General features: G+C 35.0%; 1 protein-coding gene and 1 pseudogene across 1 annotated transcript in view; both read right to left on the bottom strand.

Moving 5' to 3' along the window:
* The window catches only part of TRAPPC8 (trafficking protein particle complex 8), an 83,475-nt gene that overhangs the window by 54,580 nt on the left and 7,129 nt on the right, over nt 1-21,766 (bottom strand). The window contains exons 3-11 of the mRNA XM_034995974.1: nt 15,677-15,766; nt 14,696-14,870; nt 11,482-11,635; nt 9,257-9,350; nt 7,922-8,178; nt 7,501-7,616; nt 5,784-5,934; nt 1,469-1,569; nt 122-227 (exon numbers count right to left, since the gene is read on the bottom strand). Coding sequence (XP_034851865.1) covers nt 122-227; nt 1,469-1,569; nt 5,784-5,934; nt 7,501-7,616; nt 7,922-8,178; nt 9,257-9,350; nt 11,482-11,635; nt 14,696-14,870; nt 15,677-15,766 — 1,244 coding nt within the window. The remainder of the gene's footprint in view (nt 1-121; nt 228-1,468; nt 1,570-5,783; nt 5,935-7,500; nt 7,617-7,921; nt 8,179-9,256; nt 9,351-11,481; nt 11,636-14,695; nt 14,871-15,676; nt 15,767-21,766) is intronic.
* On the bottom strand, nt 18,179-18,948 carry LOC118004570 (annotated as a pseudogene).

Here is a 21,766-nt window from a genome sequence, read left to right as displayed (position 1 = left end):
AACTCCCAAAAAGAAATTTCCCTCTACTTTCATGTTTTGCACACCCTCTCAAAAAAAAGAAACATTTTTTAAAATTTATGAAATGTTACTGAAGTAAATAAATACTACACATTTTCAGTACCTCACTAGTCAACCGTATTAGAAGAGCTGCAGCCTCTGAATATTTGCTTTGGCTTTTTAAGATTTCAGCACTAAGCAATACACATCTCTCAGCCAATACCATATTCCTAAAGAAAAAAAAAGACAAGAAAAATATAATTAGCACTACAGTAATACCTTGTTACATCACAGTAACTATGTGTTCTCACAGAGGGCTGTATCTGCTGCCAGAATCTCTAAATACATTCTAGAATAGATTGTAAAGTTTAAGAGGTGGGATCCAAAACTGGCTCCACCACTTATTAGCTGTAGCCCTAAGGCAAGTTAAACTCTTTAAGTTTCATTCTCCTCATCTGTATTTCACAGATTTGTTATGAAGATTCAATGAGTGTGTAAATTATTTTGGCATAGTGGCAAATGCCGGGCACACAAAAAAATGTTAATGATTATTAGTGCTGTGTTGTAAACGCACTGCTTTACTACTATCACTACTCCTTAAATAATATTATAAGAGACGGAATTACCTCTATATCTGTCTTCCAACCCATCCATTCTACATAGAACAGTCAGATCAATCTTTCTAAAAAATAACTTATTATGTCAAGCCTCTACAGAATATTCAAGAACTCTCCATTTGCAACTACATAAATTTTAACTACAGCTTAACAATAACAATGATAAATGAGAATGAAGGCTCCCCACACCAATACCTTTCAAAACACCTTTTCATATACATCCTCTAACCTAGCCAGGATTCTATTCCCTTTCACCAGTGATGACGCATCCAAAACAATATTTCTGCCAATCACAATTCCTGAAATGTCTTCATGGCTGTCAAATCCCAACCACCTTTCTTTCAGATCCATTCCTCAAAAATCCTATGAAACCTCTCTGACCACTTTCTGGATCAGTTCAGTCTCCTCACAGGTGGCAAGTTCTAACTCCTATGGAGTTCTGACAGAGCTCATTATGTGTACAAAACACTTCTCATTTTCTTCCCTGGACTATTATTTAACTCTTTGTGTTCTGCCTATTTAACAAGAAAAGTTCAGAATGGCTACCCCCTGGCTTAAGAGTAGTTTAGGTTAGAAATGTCCCCACAATAAAATCACCCTCACTGTAACATATAACCTCAACATTACATATAACAAATGCCTAACCACAAATCCAAACAAAATAGGAAGAGAAAGGACGTAATAAAACACTAGTTTTAAAAAATCACCTCATCTTGTCTCTGAGTATATTAACTTGATTCGGGAGCTTGTTTGAATTTAAAGCATGAAAAACAAAGAACCATTTATACCTAATAACAATATTAGTGTTAAATTTACCTCTAAATGGATAGAACATAAACATTCTAGTCACCTACTTGCAGATATCCCTATATGTCTGGATTGCTGTATCCATGTAATGCGCAGGGTATGGCCTAGGTGCTCCTGGTTGAAGAAAAGCGGACACTGCTGCCATTTCCTAAAGAAAAAGACATTATTTATACTACTTCAAAAGGAGAAATATTTATTATTAAGCATTTGGAAGCCTACAAATTGGACTGAAGTTTGTTGGAGCTTTTTATGTATGCACATGTATAAATTTCATGGATTAATGCAGACTTGAAAAATATATTTATATGCTTTTAGTTTTTAAATTCTCTAGTCAAATACCAAAGTCTGTCATTCAGTATTTAAATAAGACTTTTCAAGAAGACCTGATAAACACATTGAGTTATGGTATATACAACTACAAGGTGTACCTAGTTTAAGATTCCGCTACCACCTCCTCCCTATTCTTCCTTATCCCTCAATGAGTAAACAGACTGATGATAGGACCATACAGAGAGAGATAAGGTAAAGTACATCTCTTTCTAATTACTAGCATGATAGCAGAGCTCACAACTTGCACCATATATATTTTAGCTACTTACACATTCTATATCCTATACCATACAAAAGGCACAAAAGACCATTTCTTAGATCTATATTACTGTCAATTTTCTAGGACTTTTTATTTCACTTTTAAAAGCCATTCTGTTGTTGACGTCTATGCTTTTAGTTAATAACGCAAATAATACACAATGGTGCTAAGGAATTTAGAAATGAAGACTAAATTACGGGGTTTTGGCCTTCGTTACACTACTATGTCCTCTTATAGACTAAGTTTCAATAAAAATTTAACTAGAAATAAATGAAACTTTCAGAAATGGGGGGGGGACTGTTAATGCCAATCCACTTTTAGAATGAATAAATGTATTTCTCTACAACATTTTTTTAAATAGAAAAAAACAAATAATTATCTAAAAATTGGGAGAATGATTAAAACCTTTAACCCGACAGACTATAGGTTCCATGATAATATAAACTGTATCTGTTTCAGAATGGATTTCTATCCTTGGTGTCCAGTAGTATTTGTTCCAAAATTTAATGAATAAGCTGAATGAAAATATATTATATCCATGTGACAAAATATACTACAGCTCTGAAGCATGTTTTAGCTACTTTATAATTTAACTAATATACATAATGAATATACATATGCTTCTATTATACAAAAAAGCAAATACGTATTGAATATATGGTAGAATGTTATATTGTACAGAAACACATATTTACTATATACAAATTATATATATTATATATCAATACATTCATGAAAGGGTACTAAGAAAAAATTGTAGAAGAAAAAAATATGCCCCCAAATTCTAAGTTATGTTCTAACTTAATTCTGCAAGAAATATTAAATCAATATACATCAAACAAAACTGACATAATTTCTACAGATCTGGTGAGAACATTCAAAATGATCACCCGAAGTTACCATGTGATGTTCAATAATCCATTAAATCATGTCCCATAGTCTTTGATGTGGATTAATACTTTTTACAAAGATTTTCATCAAGGAGTGATCTACTTAGCCTTCAGTTAGTTAAGGTAGTTATGACAGATTAAACTACAAAAAAAAACAAACAAACCAATATTTCCTTAAGAATTCCTATTACTGGGGCACCTGGGTGGTTCAGTCGGTTAAGTGTCTAACTCTTGATTTTGGCTCAGGTCATGATCTCAGGGTTGTGAGATCAAGCTCTGTGCTCACCGTGGAGTCTATTTAAGATGCTCTCTCTCCGTCTCCCTCTCCTCTTCCCCCCCCCACTTGCACATGCATGCACGCTCCCCCTCTTAAAAAAAAAAGGTCCTAGGGGCGCCTGGGTGGCTCAGTCGTTAAGCGTCTGCCTTCGGCTCAGGTTGTGATCCCGGGGTCCTGGGATCGAGCCCCGCATCAGGCTCCCTGCTCTGCGGGAAGCCTGCTTCTCCCTCTCCCACTCCCCCTGCTTGTGTTCCCTCTCTCGCTGTCTCTCTCTGTCAAATAAATAAATAAAATCTTAAAAAAAAAAGTTCCTATTACTAGTTTTGCTATGATATTTAACTTAAAGTTACCATAACTAAATATCTTCAATTTTTAGCTAAAAAGGCAGGCAGTATGGTCTGTTCTACTATGATACATTCTGACCTTATCAATTAGCTAATACGTGAATGGTAAATAGGAAAGTGGTAGCAGTACAAATAAAATTTGTGTTCATTTATAAACAATTTTTCTTAGACAAGGGGTTCAAAAATAGCAAATATAAAATTATAACCTTTGGCAGGAAAGGAATAAGCCCTGACCTCAGCTGTTGCACAGGCAGGAGCTCTTTTCATCTGTATTTTAAGAAAACAGAAAATGACCACCTACACTTCGGTGCACACAGATCCTCTCTCCAGAGAAGTACACACCCAGTGTATTTGCACAGTTCTTGGCTCAAGGCAGCTGCACTTCCCTCCATGTTCTATTTTATGGCATGTCCACTGGTTAGGCTACTCTCCTCCACCTCTACTTCCAGCTAGTATTTACATGTTGGTTTTGTGTATGTTTTTTATTCCTTGAGGTAACTTCTAGCCATGCTGGAGTAGCCTGACTACATTACATAGATCACCTCGCAAGGAACAAACACATTTTATGTTTTTGTTTGTAGTCTGGTTTCAAAGATACATATACAGGTTTTAAGATCTGTCCCAACCTTATTTTTCTCCAAAGCCTGTTATTTTTAGGGCAGTTTTTATAGACTACAAGAATTTTCAGGTATTCATATATTATGTTATAGGAGATACGACTTTATTTTCCAGGGTGAAACTATTTTCTCTCATATAGTTGCTACTAATACCTCTACCTAAATGATTTAAATATGGTATTTAACAGATTGTAGATAAAAATGAAAAAGCTTACATACCATAAAACCACAGAAATCTTTTGCCCTACCTTTATAAAATTCTACCTATATACAAATATTCAATTAGCAGTTATATAATATACATGTTATCAATTCATACCTATGTTGTAAAGTATTTATGAAATAACATTAAGTATTTATGATTTCATATTCATACAGTCATTATTTTAGATGAGATTACAGAATGCCTAGCCAAGGACAAATCATATAAGTTTTTAAGCACTTCAACTCATAAAGATTTCAGTTCCTGAACAAGGTTTTCAAAAGTTAGCAGACGTGTTTCATTAAAAATATTACAGAAATAAAAAGAAAAATATAATTTTGCTATTTTAGCTTTACATTAAGTTACCTATTTTAGTTTTATACATACATAATATTAAAACAAATGCAAAATAAATGGCAATTATTAAACGAGTGTCTACATGATAATTTCCAATGAAATATTTATTCTTATACATTTTTGTTCTTCACACTTTTGTTTACAAGCTTATATATTTTTAAAGTGATTATGTAGAAAGGAACAGTGTTAATTTTACTCTTTTCTACACACAGAAAGCAGATTATGCATTTATGTATGACAACTTTTAAAAAATATGTTATAAGGCAAACAAGTATAGAAAATTCTTTCTGGGGGCACCTGGGTGACTCAGTCGGTTAAGCATCTAACTCTTGAATATCGGCTCAGGTCATGATCTCAGGGACATGAGATGGTGCCCCACATCGGGCTCCCTGCTGGGTATGGAACCTGCTTAAGATTCTCTTTCCCCCTCTTCCCTCTACCCCTCCCCCCCACTCATTTTCGCTCTCTAAAAAAAAAAAAAATACTGCCACACCAAGGTTTACATATCAATTATAAAAACTAACATAGTTGATGCTTACAGTTCTTTATATACAAAGCAGTGTGCTAGACACAGCACAGGCCTTATACCTTATCTAACCTTATGCCATTAGGATTCACATTTAACAGGCAAAAAAATTGAGGCTTAGGGATGTTCAATATTTGCCTCAGATGACAGTCTGTCTCACACCAAAGTACATGTTCTTAACTGATATATATAGTCATACGTCAAAAAAAAAAAAGAATTTAAGCAATTTTAAAAGATTTTTCAAAAGGTCTAAAAGCATCTGCTAAAAAAAAGTTACACTCAATATAATAACTGAAATTCAAATTAAATTTTGCATACACAAAAATTAGAATGTACTAGCCAAAGCTAAGACATCAATTCTCATATATGATATACTTAAATATACTAGTTTCAGGAAAATCCATCAATTCAGCATAAACTAATTCAAAACCTATAAAGCATTATATCCTCCTTGAGTACAACTTCATCCCTAGGTATTTTGCTTGCCGTTTCATAAACAGAAATTTCTAAATCATTTATGACAACAGAAGTAAGAAATTACAGTATTATAGAATACCAACCAAGGCACCAGCTGCATAAAGCATTGCTTGATCATTAAGAAAATCTTTCTTGGCAGTATGATAGCAGCTGTAAGCCAAATCATAATGCTGCACCAAAAAGCATAAGTCAGCCATTTTTCGGATTTGAAGCTCTGGTGCTTCTGGTGGATACCTGTAAATATAAAATAAATTTAAAAAGTAATTTGTAATTTACGACCCCTAAACCATTAAATATTATAAAATGTCTAACAAGCTGTTCAACTGTCTAAAACATTAGGAAAACGAATCTGGTCTTATAAGAATTCTATCTCCTAAAGAAGATGGGGTATATATACACAATGGAATATTATGCAGCCATCAAAGGGAATGAGATCTTGCCATTTGCAACGACGTGGATGGAACTGGAGGGTATTATGCTGAGCGAAATAAGTCAAACAGAGAAAGACATGTACCATATGACCTCACTGATATGAGGAATTCTTAATCGCAGGAAACAAACTGAGGGTTGCTGGAGTGGGGGGTGAGGTGGGAGGGATGGGGTGGCTGGGTGATAGACACTGGGGAGGGTATGTGCTCTGGTAAGCGCTGTGAATTGTGCAGGACTGTTGAATCTCAAATCTGTACCTCTGAAACAAATAATGCAATATATGTTAAGAAAAAAAAAAGAAGAAGAAGAAGGTAGCGGGAGGGGAAGAATGAAGCGGGGGAAATCGGAGGGGTAGACGAACCATGAGAGACGATGGACTCTGAAAAACAAACTGAGGGTTCTAGAGGGGAGGGGGGGGTGGGAGGATGGGTTAGCCTGGTGATGGGTATTGAGGAGGGCACGTTCTGCATGGAGCACTGGGTGTTATGCACAAACAATGAATCATGGAACACTACATCTAAAACTAATGATGTAATGTATGGGGATTAACATAACAATAAAAAAATAAAAAGAAAAAAAGAAGAAAAAAGGAAAAAAAAGGGCACCTGGGTGGCTCAGTTGGTTGAGCGACTGCCTTCGGCTCAGTCATGATCCTGGAGTCCCGGGATCGAGTCCCGCATCAGGCTCCCTGCTCGGCAGGGAGTCTGCTTCTCCCTCTGACCCTCCCCCCTCTCATGTGCTCTCTCTCATTCTCTCTCTCTCAAATAATAAATAAAATCTTTAAAAAAAAAAAAAGAATTCTATCTCCAACGAGAGACCGTCATTTCTCAGAGATATTTGGAAACAATTATATTTATATAATTTATAGCCCTATACTGAGAACTTCTCAACAGCAGGCAAGCATTTTCTCCATAGTCAAATTATGAAGCAAATGGTTAATTCTAGGTGACTAACTTTATATATAACCAAGAAAAACATAAAAACCCAAAATTAATTTTATTTTCCCTTAAAATAAGATTTTATATTAATGAAAACTGTCTAAATGTATGCCATGACTCCGAATCACTAGACCATATTTTAATTTAGATGAGTTATTAATGGATTAATCTAACTCCATCTTTTTACAAATAGGGAAAGAAACCCAAAGTAAGGGACCTTCCCAGTTCTTATTTATTTTTAGATATCTACCTAATGGTTTAAAAAAACTTTTTACTATAATTAACTTACAATCACTGTTCTTATCTACTTCAGTTTTAACCAATATGAAACTAAAAATCTAAAAACATAATCATTTTTTGCTGTACATCACAGAGTCAAACACCAGTCAGAGTTAAACACAGGAAAAACAAAAAACAATAATATTTTACTCACAGCAATCCAGATGTATTTTTCAGCTCGTTAATGCTTTTTTCTGGAACTTTACTGCCACTAAACCATTTTTTAGTTGCAGAAAATAGAGATCGACTTAAACCTTTTCTTGATATTAGCTACCAAAAAAGATTATTACAAATATGAGAATTTAAGTTTACTTTTACATACAAAAGAATTCTAAATAACTAAAAAGCTTTAAAAGTGAGCAAATATTCATTTTAACAACATCAATTTAAAGAAAATTGTTCAATATGCTAGCAAAATCCCTAATGTAAATGAATAGGTACCTTCCAGGATTTAACAAAATTTCATCACTAACAGTGACACCAATAAATCCTAGTAAATACCTTACACTACTATATTCCCAAGTTAACTCTTCGCTGAAATTTTAAAAATACTAATCCGAACAATTAAAGCTTACCTGATCATTTAATTGCCGAATTGTTTTCTCTATATGGGGCAAAAGGCCCCGAAACGTGAACTCTTGTATAAACTGTCGAATTCTATCATGATCAGTAAGAGTTAAACATGCACCATGAATAATTCCAGTATTTGCTTTCTTTGTTTCATGTAATGATGAAGCAGATTTTACATGATCTGGGCCATCAATGCTGTTAGAAGGGTCACTGGATGAGTCCAACTGAAGTGGGTGAGCTCTAAAGTTATTTGGTAAGCCATCTACTGAAAAACAGATCTTTCTTTTACTCTCAGAATGCAACAGAAAATTGTGATATTACTACCATACTGCTAAAGAAAAAAAAGAACAATGTTGGAACCCTTTATCTTTCTGTATATAAGTCTAAGATACAATAACATTAACATTTTCCCTCCTAAAATTATAGAACTTGGGTTAATACTTGTTACACATAATAGAAATTTAAAGATTCATGTAAATAAAAGAAAAATACAGTGTTAAAATAATAGAGTCATTTTAAAATAACACAGCTAATAAAAATTTTTAACAAATTTTAGAGCTGTCACTATCAAAACTGTATTTAAAATACAGAAATAAAGCTCTCAAAATCATGTCAACTTTGGGAATAATTAATGCTGCACACAGTATCTTCCCCCTTGCTTTCTACAAATTATTTAAAAGAAATATGAGGGGCGCCTGGGTGGCTCAGTTGTTAAGCATCTGCCTTCGGCTCAGGTCATGATCCCAGGGTCCTGGGATTGAGCCGCCCATCGGGCTCCCTGCTCAGCGGGAAGCCTGCTTCTCCCTCTCCCACTCCCCCTGCTCGTGTTCCCTCTCTCGCTATGTCTCTGTCAAATAAATAAATAAAATCTTTAAAAAAATAAAAAATAAAAATAAATAAAAAAATAAAAGAAATACGTTATATTACTCTTACAAATTTTTATTTATTTATTTTTTTTTTTTTAAGATTTTATTTATTTATTTGAGAGAGAGAATGAGATAGAGAGAGAGCATGAGAGGGGGGAGGGTCAGAAGGAGAAGCAGACTCCCTGCTGAGCAGGGAGCCTGATGCGGGACTCGATCCCAGGACTCCAGGATCATGACCTGAGCCGAAGGCAGTCGCTTAACCAACTGAGCCACCCAGGCGCCCTCTTACAAATTTTTAAATGTCAAAAAAAGTCAAACTCAAATGATCCAAAAAATTCTTCAAAGGAAAAGCTAATCTGCTCATTTTTTTTATTATGAAAATTTCCCTCATCTTTTATCTGTAAGGATTAGCATGCTTTGAGAACAGTGCATATTTCCAATCAAAAGAGAAACTTAGAGAAAGTATATCAAGACCTTTGACTTCGTTATCTAATCCATCCAATGAAAGCAAGTTACTATCAGAACTCTTATTTGAAGTTATAGTACAAGGGCCATCTTCATATGATTCCTATCAAAATAAAATAAAAAAGCATTAGCAGTTATAGTTAATTAATCATGTTTAAGATACCACCAAATCCATCAACTACTTCTGCTAACTGTAAGCCTCATTTATTTGTTTTAGCAAGACACTTTCTTTCCAGTCCTCCAAATTCTTAACTTCTTCCATCTATCTTATCATTCCAATCCACACCTCCTATATTCCTAACTTCCTTTTCACATTCAATCTACTACCCTAATTCTTCTGACTTCAAATGATCTCTATCTCAGTTTTCCCGTTTACATATGGTAAGTACATGCCCAAACTAATACCTGTACAAGTGTCTGAAGTAAATAAATGCGAAGAGAGATGGACTACTAGTCAGGAAGGGGAAAATAAGAGGGATGGTATGGAATCTCCTGGGTCATGGATACAGTGTTAATAGGCTGGAGTAATTCTGAATACATCATAGTGTGTTAAAATATCCAAAGCGATATTTGTACAAAGGCGCTGGTTTCTCAGTCAACAAAAAAACTTAAAATAAAAATACCCAGCTGACGAAAAATAAATAAATAAATAAATACCCAGACTACTCTGTGAGAGTAGTAAATCTGAGGTACTATTCTGAGTGTCTTGCTTTTAGAGAAATATATAATAAGCTGGAACTTAACAGGATAAAAGTGATTAGGACAAGAAACAGTCTGAAACCACCATTCAAGAAAGAGTTGAAAAAACTAGGTATAGTTAGCCTAGAAAAAATATAAAAGAGGACATGGGAACTATATTTTGAAAGTTGACTAAATGAAAAACTGGTCCCAAAGGACCAATGAGTACAAGCAAAGGGAGATGATTTTTGGTTGATCCTCCAGCTGTTCAGACATGGAACAGGTCACTTAAGAGAGTGAGTACTAGATGAGGTTATTCATTAGGTAAAGGAAATTAAAAGTATTAGATTAGGGGGTTAGATCTGATAAGCTTTAAAACTATCCTCCAATCCCAGGCTTCTAGCGGTAGAATTTCTGATACTTCTGTCTTCTGTTAAAAGTTCTCAAATTGGACAATCTGACTTATGCTTCCCTTCCTTAGGATGACTGGACTCTATCTAAATTCCTTTTTTCAATATTGTTCCTATTCTGAGTGTGGCCTGGAAAGACCATATTTTAAAATAAAACTCCTTCCTATTCAACTGGTTCTTTTTTTCCTCACTTTCCCCCAGCATTATCTTAAAGTAAATATCAGCATAGCACTATATCTGGATCAAAAATTCCATATGTAAAATAGAAAAATAAGGCAAATAAACAGATTAAACAATATTTATATTAGGACATCCAAAATTACATAAACTATAATTGATATTTTTAAAAATATCACAAAGTACACATGTAGTTTAAATGTACAAAATACAAATACATTTTCCATTTACTTACGAAATCCCCCTTCTATACAGAAAACAGTCAACTCTTGATTATCTGAACTAAGCATGGGAAATTGGCACCTGACTACTACCAAGTGGCATACAATTCTATCTAAAAAGTTTGACAGACCATGAAAATTTATACCTACCCACTTCAACCCATAGACAACAATTAACATTAGTCTAGAATTCTAGATTAAGAAAGGAGCAAATTAGGAAGAAACAACACTTCCTGAAAATTCAGAAGGAAAGGAAATCAAAGGAAAGTTAGGGAAAAAAGCCCACCCACCTAAAAAGTATGAGCTCCAAAAGGTGGCCATAAGAACAGCATGTTGAAAATGAAGGAAGGCAACCCCAGAGCATGTGGATAATAAAGAATTGACTGTAAGCATTCATAAGGAATTAAATGTACAAGTAAAAAATTCTATTCGCTACATGTCTAGCCAATCTAATTCAATTCTTAGGTAATTTACTTTTCATCTTTTAAGAAAAGATCAAGTAACACTGATGTTATATACCTGAAAGGAGTATGCATAAGGGATTACGTATTAGTTAAAACAGTGTTAAACCATTGAATTAAGAGCTCACATGCTGATGGATCAGAACTAGCCAGATTCCACAAAATAAATATTAACAATTCTACTAGTTAGATGAAGACATAAAAAAAAATTCTACAGTGATATCATTATGTCATAAAACTGAAATACAGCTTTTGTGGTTTGCTTCATTGTTGTTTTTTACATATACCTGGTTTTGAATACTATTTTTCTGGAGATACTGACTCCAAGGATCTGGTATCTGTTCATCTGATGCTCGATTAGATGTTCGAGAATTAATTTTAAGTAAATAGCAACCCTGAGTTCCATATTTCTGTTTCATTTCTTCATAAATTGATTCAGCTCTAAAATAAAAAATGGAAAAAAAGTTTGTAGTAAATGGAGAGCATACCTTAAGCAATAATAGATAGTAAAATGTAAAAATAATCCCCAAAAAAGGCAGAACAGAAAATCAGAGATAAAGTAGTAAAAAAATTAAAACAAAGATCATGATCCTAACTGAAATTTAGCTAGCTTGGATATCACCTTAAAACAGAGCTACCAAGGGCGCCTGGGTGGCTCATTGGTTAAGCGACTGCCTTTGGCTCAAGTCATGATCCTGGAGTCCTGGGATCGAGTCCCTCATAGGGAGTCTGCTTCTCCCTCTGACCCTCCCTGCTCTTGTGCTCTCTCTCATTCTCTCTCTCTCTCTCTCAAATAAATAAAATCTTTAAAAAAAAAAAACAGAGTTACCAAAATGTGCTTCATGGAATAAAATTTTGCAAGATACTCCTACATTATTCAAAGAGAGGGTACTGGTAGTCAAACTAGTTGGAGAACCACAGTAAACAAAGCCAGGAGACCACGTCCAAGCCTTCCATTTGCAAATAATGTCCGCTATGAATTTCCAAAGAATGGCTACAAACTTACAGATCAGGAACTCTTTCAACTATGACAACCAGGCTTTGGGAAGTAAACTTTTGGAAATTCCATCTTAAATAACATTTATAAAAAAAAGTAAGGGCTAAACAGAAAAGTATAGCACCCCAAAACTTCAAAAACATCTTTCACTGCCACAGTTTACCCTTCCCTTGTCTTCAAAGGGACACAGTTCAAAGGAAGAAAAAGAGAGAAAATTGAAGAGCAGCCAAGGTTTTATTGCATAAAATCCACCCTTTTTTCTTGCAAAATTTATAATAGCCAGATCCATGTGTTACATCTCAGATGCAACAAAAAGCATTTTTATTTCCATACTTTAACTAAACCATGCTAGTTGGTAGGTAAAAAGATAATTCAAGTGATAAGACAGCCTAAGAACCAAACATCATATTCTGATGAAAAATGACATTTTAGTACATAGAGCTAACCTAATTTAAACAGTATCTTTTTAGTTAATTGGCCACCTAGTGCAAAAAAAAAAAAAACCCAAACCCAGAAATCTTATATTGTATTCAAATGTAAAAAATAGTACCACACAAATAGCAGGCGTGACAAACTATTAATTCATATTTATACACTATAAAATTAAGACTGGATAAACAGGGGCACCTGGGTGGCTCAGTCGTTGGGCATCTGCCTTCGGCTCAGGTCATGATCCCAGGGTCCTGGGATCGAGCCTCGCATCGGGCTCCCTGCTCAGCAGGAAGCCTGCTTCTCCCTCTCCCATTCCCCCCGCTTATGTTCCCTCTCACTGTGTCTCTCTCTATCAAATAAATAAATAAAATTATTTAAAAATTTAAATTAAATTTAAAAAAAAAAAGACTGGATAAATAAAAGTTATAAATTTGTATAAACAGATACAAGTATGTGTATGTATGTATATACACTTAAGTACAATAAACTGCTCACTTTACCAATGATACTGCTAAACATACTAACGACTGATCTAATACCTGGATTACTTAAATATCCCAGTTACAAATATTCAGTATGAAAGATATATACCATATTCAACTGATAGAAATTAATTTTAATAGCCAGTTCAAATTATTTCTATTTATACGGTATACCTTATCCACAGGCTACAGACTATGATTTCAAAAAAATCCCAACTAATAATTATTCCTCAGAAAAATTTTTTGGTTATATAGGAAAATTTATGGGGTGCCTGGCTGGTTCAGTAGAGCAGGCAACTTTTTTTTTTTTTTTAAGATTTTATTTATTTATTTGACAGAGAGAGAGCACAAGCAGAGGGAGCAGCAGAGCGAGGAGGGAGAAGCAGACTCCTCACTGAGCAGGGAGCCTGATGTGGGGCTCAATCCCAGGACCCTGGGATCATGACCTGAGTGTAAGGCAGATGCTTAACCGACTGAGCCACCCAGGTGCCCCAGAGCATGGGACTCTTGATCTCAGGGTTGTAAGTTCAAGCCCCACACTGGGTGTAGAGATTACTTAAAAATAAAATCTTTAGGGGCGCCTGGGTGGCTCAGTCATTAAGCGTCTGCCTTCGGCTCAGGTCATGATCCCAGGGTCCTGGGATCGAGCCCTGCATCGGGCTCCCTGCTCTGCGGGAAGCCTGCTTCTCCCTCTCCCACTCCCCCTGCTTGTGTTCCCTCTTTCACTGTGTCTCTCTCTGTCAAATAAATAAAATCTTTAAAAAAAATAAAATAAATAAAATAAAATAAAATCTTTAAAAAATAAAAATAAAAGAATACAAAAAATAAAAAGAAAGGAATATTTATTTAAAAGATAATGGTATGTGCTCAGAACAATGGCAAGAAACAATTATTTGACTGCATTTCCTAAATGGCATTGAGAAATCACAGTGACAGTTTGAAACAAAAAATTAATTTGATCCACATCTTGAATCAAAAGTCAAAATAAACTCCAAAACCATAAAAATAAAACTGCATTTTATGTTTTCTTATTTGTCAAGACTTATTTTTAAAGATAAGTTAATCATTTGTTCCAAAGATAAAAGGACTATGGCAACTCACTAATAATGATTATTAAAGGGCACGTTAAGAAAGAAATGTCTCAATGTTTCTGAGACTGTGAAAATATCACGGCTAAAAATATAAAGTGACAATAGGGTGAAGAGTGAAAAAAGAAGTGTCTTTAAAAAACAGTCAAGAAGTGAAAAGTAAGAGAAAATCTGGGAAGGAGAAAAGAAAAACACTGGAAATAATTTAAAGTAAGAAATAACAGATAAGACCTATAGGTGTAAAATGGCAGGCACTTTTGTACAAACATTGTAGTAACAGAGATATATAGTGAAAGGGAAGTTTGGATATGCACATGAAATCTAACATAAAATGACTCTGTTGTCAAATATAACTCTGGAATAAAAGATATAGTTAAATGTTTTATTAATAAGCTTTTACTTTCTTAGATAAAAAATACATCTAAAATTTAAACAAGCCATGTCCAAACTAATGTTTAGTCATTTAACAGGGAAAATTTTAAATTAAAAAAATAAAGCTTACCTCTGTTCATCTCCTGCACTTACATCATGTAAAAGTACATAATATTTAAGGGTATTTGGTATAAACCACTTGGGGTAGGAATAGTCACTGTTGTGCTGAATTCGATGCTGTTCTTGTGATAACTTTGAAAACTGTTCCACAGGTTCAGCTTCACTAGATGATGCTACCAACATACCTTATAAACCATATTAAGGTAATTATCACTTAATTAAGGTAATTATCACTTATCCTTAATAGGATATTTATCCTATTAAAATAAAACTTTATTTTTCAAGCTAAAAAAAGTCTGATTTCATAGATTTTCACTGCAAACACAAAATAATTCCTCCAACATTTCCAAATAATTCAAGGTTTTAAATCTTAGTTTTTTGTTAACAATTTTTAGGTCATTTACATATATAAGGGAATCCATGAACATAAAAATAAACAGTATCAAAATTATACATCAACATCCTCAACAACTCTGCTGAATCCTGTTCCTCCCCCAATCCATCTCACTGCAATTTCATATCTATCCTACCTCTTAACTTCTCTCTGCAACTTCATTAAGAAAACTAAAAAGCCATAATGGTCAGAAGAGGTTAACAGCTATAAAACAGGTTACTAAAAAAATGGAAAACTATCTTTAAATATGAGTTTCTGCATAAGCAATTAATTTTGAGGCAATCAGCAAAAGCAGTTAACACTGACAGTTTACCTTTCCTCTTTGTAAAATGGCTTAGAAACTTATTAAATGTGGAATATTTGAGCTGGAGAAAAGTATTCTTACTTTGTACTAAAAAATTAACTTCTTGCAACCAGTCTTGTATCTAAAGTGCCATTTAACAAAACAACAATGACAAAATCTTGAAGCATCATCAATAAAAAATAATTTCTCCATTCTCCATATCCTCTCAATAATTTTGCCTTCATAGAACTATTTCTGAGATTGATAACTTCCAAAACATTTCATTTTAAGAAAACGCAAAGGTCAAAGGATACAGGCTAAATAGTGGTTCAGAAATTCATGATCTGATGCTGGCATCGACTGAAGAAAGGTCTCTCTATAAGACTCAAACCATGGAGTAGTAGCTAAAATAAAATAGTTAAAATTCTCAATCTACAACAGACAATATTTTAAGTCCATACTCGTAAAAGGTGTGAAAGATAATTCCCAGCAGTAAATAAGTACTTTTCACTTGTACTTAAAGATAAAAATTTTTCACCTCTTCTTTAAGATTTCACCTCTTCTTTAAGGTTTACATATATACATATTTGCAAAAATAAAACTGACTTATTCCTAAACCTGTACAATGATCCCAGAACCTACTTACCTATTCATCCGTTAAATATTACCTATATGAGTAAAAAGATCCTAGAATAAAGTTTTGTGCCTCTGCCACTAGTCACGTTGTCACAAGTGGCTCTTCTTCATAAATATCATTTCAAAGCAATGTTTTCTCAACCAAGAGTGATTTTGACCCCCAGGAAATATCTGACAATGTCTAGAGATATTTTGGGTTGTCACAACTAGGGATGGAGACAGGTGCTACTGGCTTCTAGGGAAATACATCAGAAATGATGCAAAACATCCTACAATGAAAAGACCAAGACAGCTCCCCACAAAAAAGAATTATTTGGTTCAGAATGTCAATAGTGGTTAAGATTGACAACCTCTACCTTATAATTTGATTACTTGAGTATAACAATAACAAAACCTCTTTAAATGAAATTTCAAACTATACTTACCTTATATAATCAAATATAAAGAGGTGTATTTTCACTTTTTAATAAATGTATATAATGCAATCCTTAAAATGTCAAACCTCCCTTGTTCCATGCTAAGCATTCTACGATTTTTTTTTTTAAACTTACTTAAAGTTAAGTCATTAGACTGGTCATTTCACAAGGTTTAAAAAGATTATCTAAATCAATTTTACTAAAAGACACTCCATTCCGGGCCCCTGGGTGGCTCAGTCATTAAGCGTCTGCCTTCTGCTCAGGTCATGGTCCCAGGGTCCTGGGATCAAGGCCCGCATCAGGCTCCCTGCTCCGCGGGAAGCCTACTTCTCCCTCTCCCACTCCCCCTGCTTGTGTTCCCTCTCTCGCTATGTCTCTCTCTGTCAAATAAATAAATAAAACCTTCAAAAAATAAACAAATAAAGACACTCCATTCCCAGCTATTTATGCTGATTACCAAACCTTTCATCTTAATCATTGAAAACAGCAAATATACTTTGTTCACATTATAATACTACATTAACCAACTGGAAGGTAAAGGGGAAAAAGAACCATTCATCTTGACCAAATAGTAATATCTAACCTGGTGCCATATATATATATATATATATATATATATATAATTTTCACTCCAACAAATACCTTATGAGAATAACTCATATATTGTTTAGGAGGGCTATCACTGTAACCATTTCATGTTCACTGCTATGAGAGAAAAAGCATTCCCAGAAATATTATAATCTATATGAAAAGTGGCAAAAATTGGAGAATAAATGACAATACTAGTCTGTTACAAAAACCAATTTTCTAACCAACCAATATCCTATATCTTCCCCCCCAAATCAGTGAAAATTAGTCTGTCTAGAAAATTATTGTATATTTTCACTCAGCACCAAGGACAAGAAAATTTGGTTAAATAGGAAGGAATCTTTACAGATACACGGAAATGTTCTCTATCTACTTTATTTTTTTAGTTACTTTGCTGCTTCGCTGCTGCTTCAAATTAACAAATAATAGGTAAGTTGTAGATATATAAAAAGGTGTTTGTTTCATGATGAGGTTGAGGAGTTTCTGGGGTTTTTTGAGGAGTTCTGAATAAACAAATTAAATGTTCCAAAATGGCTATTCAGTGAAACACTATCTGTAATAAAAGACTAGAAATCCCATATGCTCATCAGGAGGGGACTGGTGAAATAAAATATGGCACATCCATTAAAGGATGTACCATGCAGCTGTATAAGAAGGGAGAAAATCTTTATATATTACTATGAGGTGCTCTCCGGTGTGTGTGTGTGTGTTTGTTAAGATTTCATATATTTATTTTTATTTGAGAGAGAGAAAGAGAGCATGTGCAGAGCAGGGAGGGAGAGGGAGAGAGAGAATCCCAAGCAGACTGCATCCTGGCAGACTGCACCCTGAGCATGGCTCCACTTTATGACCCTGAGAGAGAGAACAAGCACGCGAACAGAGGGAGAAACAGGCTCCCCGCTGAGCAGGATGGCTCAGTCAGTTAAGCATCTGCCTTCAGCTCAGGTCATGATCCCAGGATCCTGGGATTGAGTTCCCCATTCGGACTGCCTGCTCAGCAGGGAACCTGTTTCTCCCTCTCCCTCTGCCTGCCATTACCCCTGCTTATGCTCTCTCTCTCTCTAATAAATAATAATTATGGGTACCTGGCTGGCTCTGTCTGTAGAGCACGTGACTCTTGATCTCAGGGTCTAAGTTCAAGCCCCACGTTGGGCCTAGTTTACTTAAAAAAAAAAAAAAAAGGCAATTACTAAGTCCTAAAAAAACAAAGTGATAAGAACAAACTGAGCCCAATATTTGGCTTTGAAATAAAGAAGCGAATAATGTTTAATCTTAATATTGTAAACAGTGAATATTAACCAAATGCTTGTTTTAATAATCACAATAGACATTTATTTAAAGTAATACATTTGCAGCCCCTTTAGTTCTAAATTGTATATTTCAGGTTTATTCAACTTCTTAAAAATATTTGAGGGCAGCTGCAACCACAGATTTCAACTCCATGTTATTTCTTTGCCCATTCTTCTTTCTCTTTTCCTTCCCAAATAACTTCTTTCAGATATGGTTTAAGGTAAAATTTATCCTCCTCATATTTTGTCCACTGCTCTTTAGGCAAGATCTGATGCCTCATGGTCAGGTCCAGTGCCCTCTTAATGTGAAACATCCTGTCGTTCTAAAGGTTCTCAGGAAGCCTTCTTATGGCCTCTTTCACATCATCATTCTCATATATTGTATCATCTCTCATTAACCCCAGTTTATTGAACCCCGCAGCACTGTAGTACCACTTTCGAATACCCTCCAGCCATTGGCTTGATGCTACAACAGCAGGCCCGCTCGCCATTTTGACCCGAGACTGCAGCATTCTTAACCAAAAATTTTGAAAACTACATTAGGAAGATGGGGAAAGGACAAGAGGGGATAATTAAGCTAAATCTTCATCAATTATAGGGCGCCTGGGTGGCTCAGATGGTTAAGCGTCTGCCTTCGGTTCAGGTCATGATCCCAGGGTCCTGGGATCGAGTCCGTGTCAGGCTCCCTGCTCAGTGGGCAGTCTGCTTCTCCCTCTGTCCCTCCCCACACTCGTGCTCTCTCTCCCTCTTTTTCTCTCTCTCAATCTCTCTTGCAAAAATAACTAAAATCTTTTAAAAAAAAAAACAAAAACTTAAAAAAAAATCTTCATCAATTATAATGAGAAATCAATAAATAAAATTTAAAATTGATTAAGCCATAGCCAGCCATATAGAGATAGTACCTAAAAACACTAAACAAAGGGACACTTGGGTGGCTCAGTCGGTTAAGCGTCCAACTCTTGATTTCAGCTCAGGTCATGCTTTCAGGGTTTGTGAGATCAAGCCCTGCATTGAGCACCACACTGGGCTCTGCACTGGGTGTGGAACCTGCTTGAGATTCTCTCTCCCTCCCCCTCTGCCCCTTCCCCTGCTCGCTCACTCTCTCTCTCTTAAATAAATAAATCTTAAAAACAAAACAAAACAAAAAACGCTTAACTAAATACCCGAGGAAACCACTAAAAGAACTGGTGGGGCAGGGACACCTGGGTGGCTCAGTCGGTTAAACATCTGCCTTCAGCTCAGGTCATGATCCCAGGGTCCTGGGATGGAGTTCCGCATCAGGCACCCTGCTCAGTGGGGAGCCTGCTCCTCCCTCTCCCTCTGCCTGCAGCTCCCCCTGCTTGTGCTCTCTCTGTCAAACAAATAATAAAATCTTTAAAAAAAGAATTGGTGGGGCAGAGACTCAGGGAGCACAAGTCTTTTCAGCATTTTATCTATGTGCACATATCATTTTGATAATTTTTTTAAAGTAAAAGGTACTGTGTACCTTTAGAGGTTAGGAAGATACTTGCAGTATTAAAAAAAAAATTTTGTTTTTTAAATATGATAGTTAATCCCGCTCTGTGCCCCCTTAGCACTCTGGCATATCAGATATGCCACATCCCTGTCATAATGTATTATGATTATAAGATACTGTAAATTAGAATGTATTATGATTGGGGCGCCTAGGTGGCTCAGTCGTTAAGCGTCTGCCTTCGGCTCAGGTCATGATCCCAGGGACCTGGGATGGAGTTCCGCATCAGGCTCCCTGCTCAGCGGGAAGCCTGCTTCTCCCTCTCCCACTCCCCCTGCTTGTGTTCCCTCTCTCGCTGTTTCTCTGTCTGTTAAAAAATAAATAAAATCTTTAAAAAAAAAAAAAAGAATGTATTATGATTACTGATTTAGATGTTTATCTCCCCACCAGATTATGAACTCATATAACGTCTTATTCATCTCTATTATTGCGAAGCAAGGCATATAGTAGGAAATCAATAAATATTTGTTGCAAGAATCACGAAAGTGTTAAAGACCCCATGAAACAGAATCACAGGATTAAAGTTCTAGGAAAGGCCTTAAGAAAGAATCTAAATAAATTCTCTTGTTATCAAAAAATGAAACCAAGTCTGAATAAGTGACTTCTTCAAATTATCCAATTAACTAATGACTACAGTAGTATAAAAACTTGGACACTCTGGCATTTATTGTCCTTCACATTTCAACATGAATTTTCCATGGTGACAGGGAAACAATAGTTCAAATTCCAACACTTACTCCCAGAAATATCCAAAAATTTGTCTTGTGTTAAAACATATTATGCCAGGAACTGCTCAAATACATAACCTGAAATTCAGATTCTTTTAACATGTAAAAGATAACCATAATATTCTAAACTTAAAATAATCAAATTAACTTTTGCTGGAATTAAAGCTAATAACATAGAAAGATATCTAAACAAAATAATTCTACAAACGTTTCTAGCTATACAAGTGCGACCAACTAACTTTACGACCTAAAAGATACCACTTAAATTCTCTTTGAATGTTTAAGGAAATGCAAGCAGGTGCTAAAATAATTAGATTATAAATTATACCAACCTAAAAAGATTATTTTATTAGGTTGCTGAAATATCCTGATTAGATGATGTACTTTTAATCTTTTCCCTCTAAAAGTCTATTCCATTTCTCTGGCCTTTTTCATACTAGAAAAGAGTCACACCAAACATTGCCAACTCATTTTACATATTAATATATTTCACCTACCAATCTTATTAAGAAAACATAAACCATTTAAATCAGATTAATAAACACTTTAAAAAGATTAAATATATACTCATATGTTATAAAAATTTCTTCAACTTAACACTAAGCTGGATAAAAAGTAAAATAAACTTAATGTTCTTTATTTTAGTATTACTTATGTCACAAAAAAAATGTTTTTTGTCTACTGCTAGTTCTTTCATTCAAGAAATATTTATTGGGGCGCCTGGGTGGCTCAGTTGTTAAGCGTCTGCCTTTGGCTCAGGTCATGATGCCAGGGTCCTGAGATCGAGCCCCACATCGGGCTCCCTGCTCAGCCAGGGAGGCTGCTTCTCCCTCTCCCTCTGCCTGCTGCTCTCTCTCTCTCTCTCTGTGTCAAATAAATGAATAAAGTCTTTAAAAAAAAAAAAATTTATTATGCTTATGTTTTAGACATTACTTTAAGCACTGGAAAGAAAATAAAGAGCCTAAGTTCCTGCCCTCATGGAGCTTTCTATTAACTTTACAAGGAGAACTACAAAAACATTTTCATTATAAAAATATAAAATGAAATCATGAAGTTCATAGTTGGCTGTCTACTTGACTGTAACCTCCATAAAAACAAGAACTGTTTTTTCCACAACTGTATTCCCAGCCCCTAGCACCCAGTAGGCATTTAAGTGTTTGTTGAATGATTTCCAAGATACAGAACTGCTTTTTCTAACAAAAGAAAACTTTACTTAAATAATAAACCTTATTAC

This window comes from Mirounga leonina, unplaced genomic scaffold (assembly GCF_011800145.1).
Source record: "Mirounga leonina isolate KUSES-001 unplaced genomic scaffold, KU_Mleo_1.0 Mir_93, whole genome shotgun sequence".
Taxonomy (NCBI): Eukaryota; Metazoa; Chordata; class Mammalia; order Carnivora; family Phocidae; genus Mirounga; species Mirounga leonina.
This window is presented reverse-complemented; position numbering and strand designations above follow the sequence as displayed.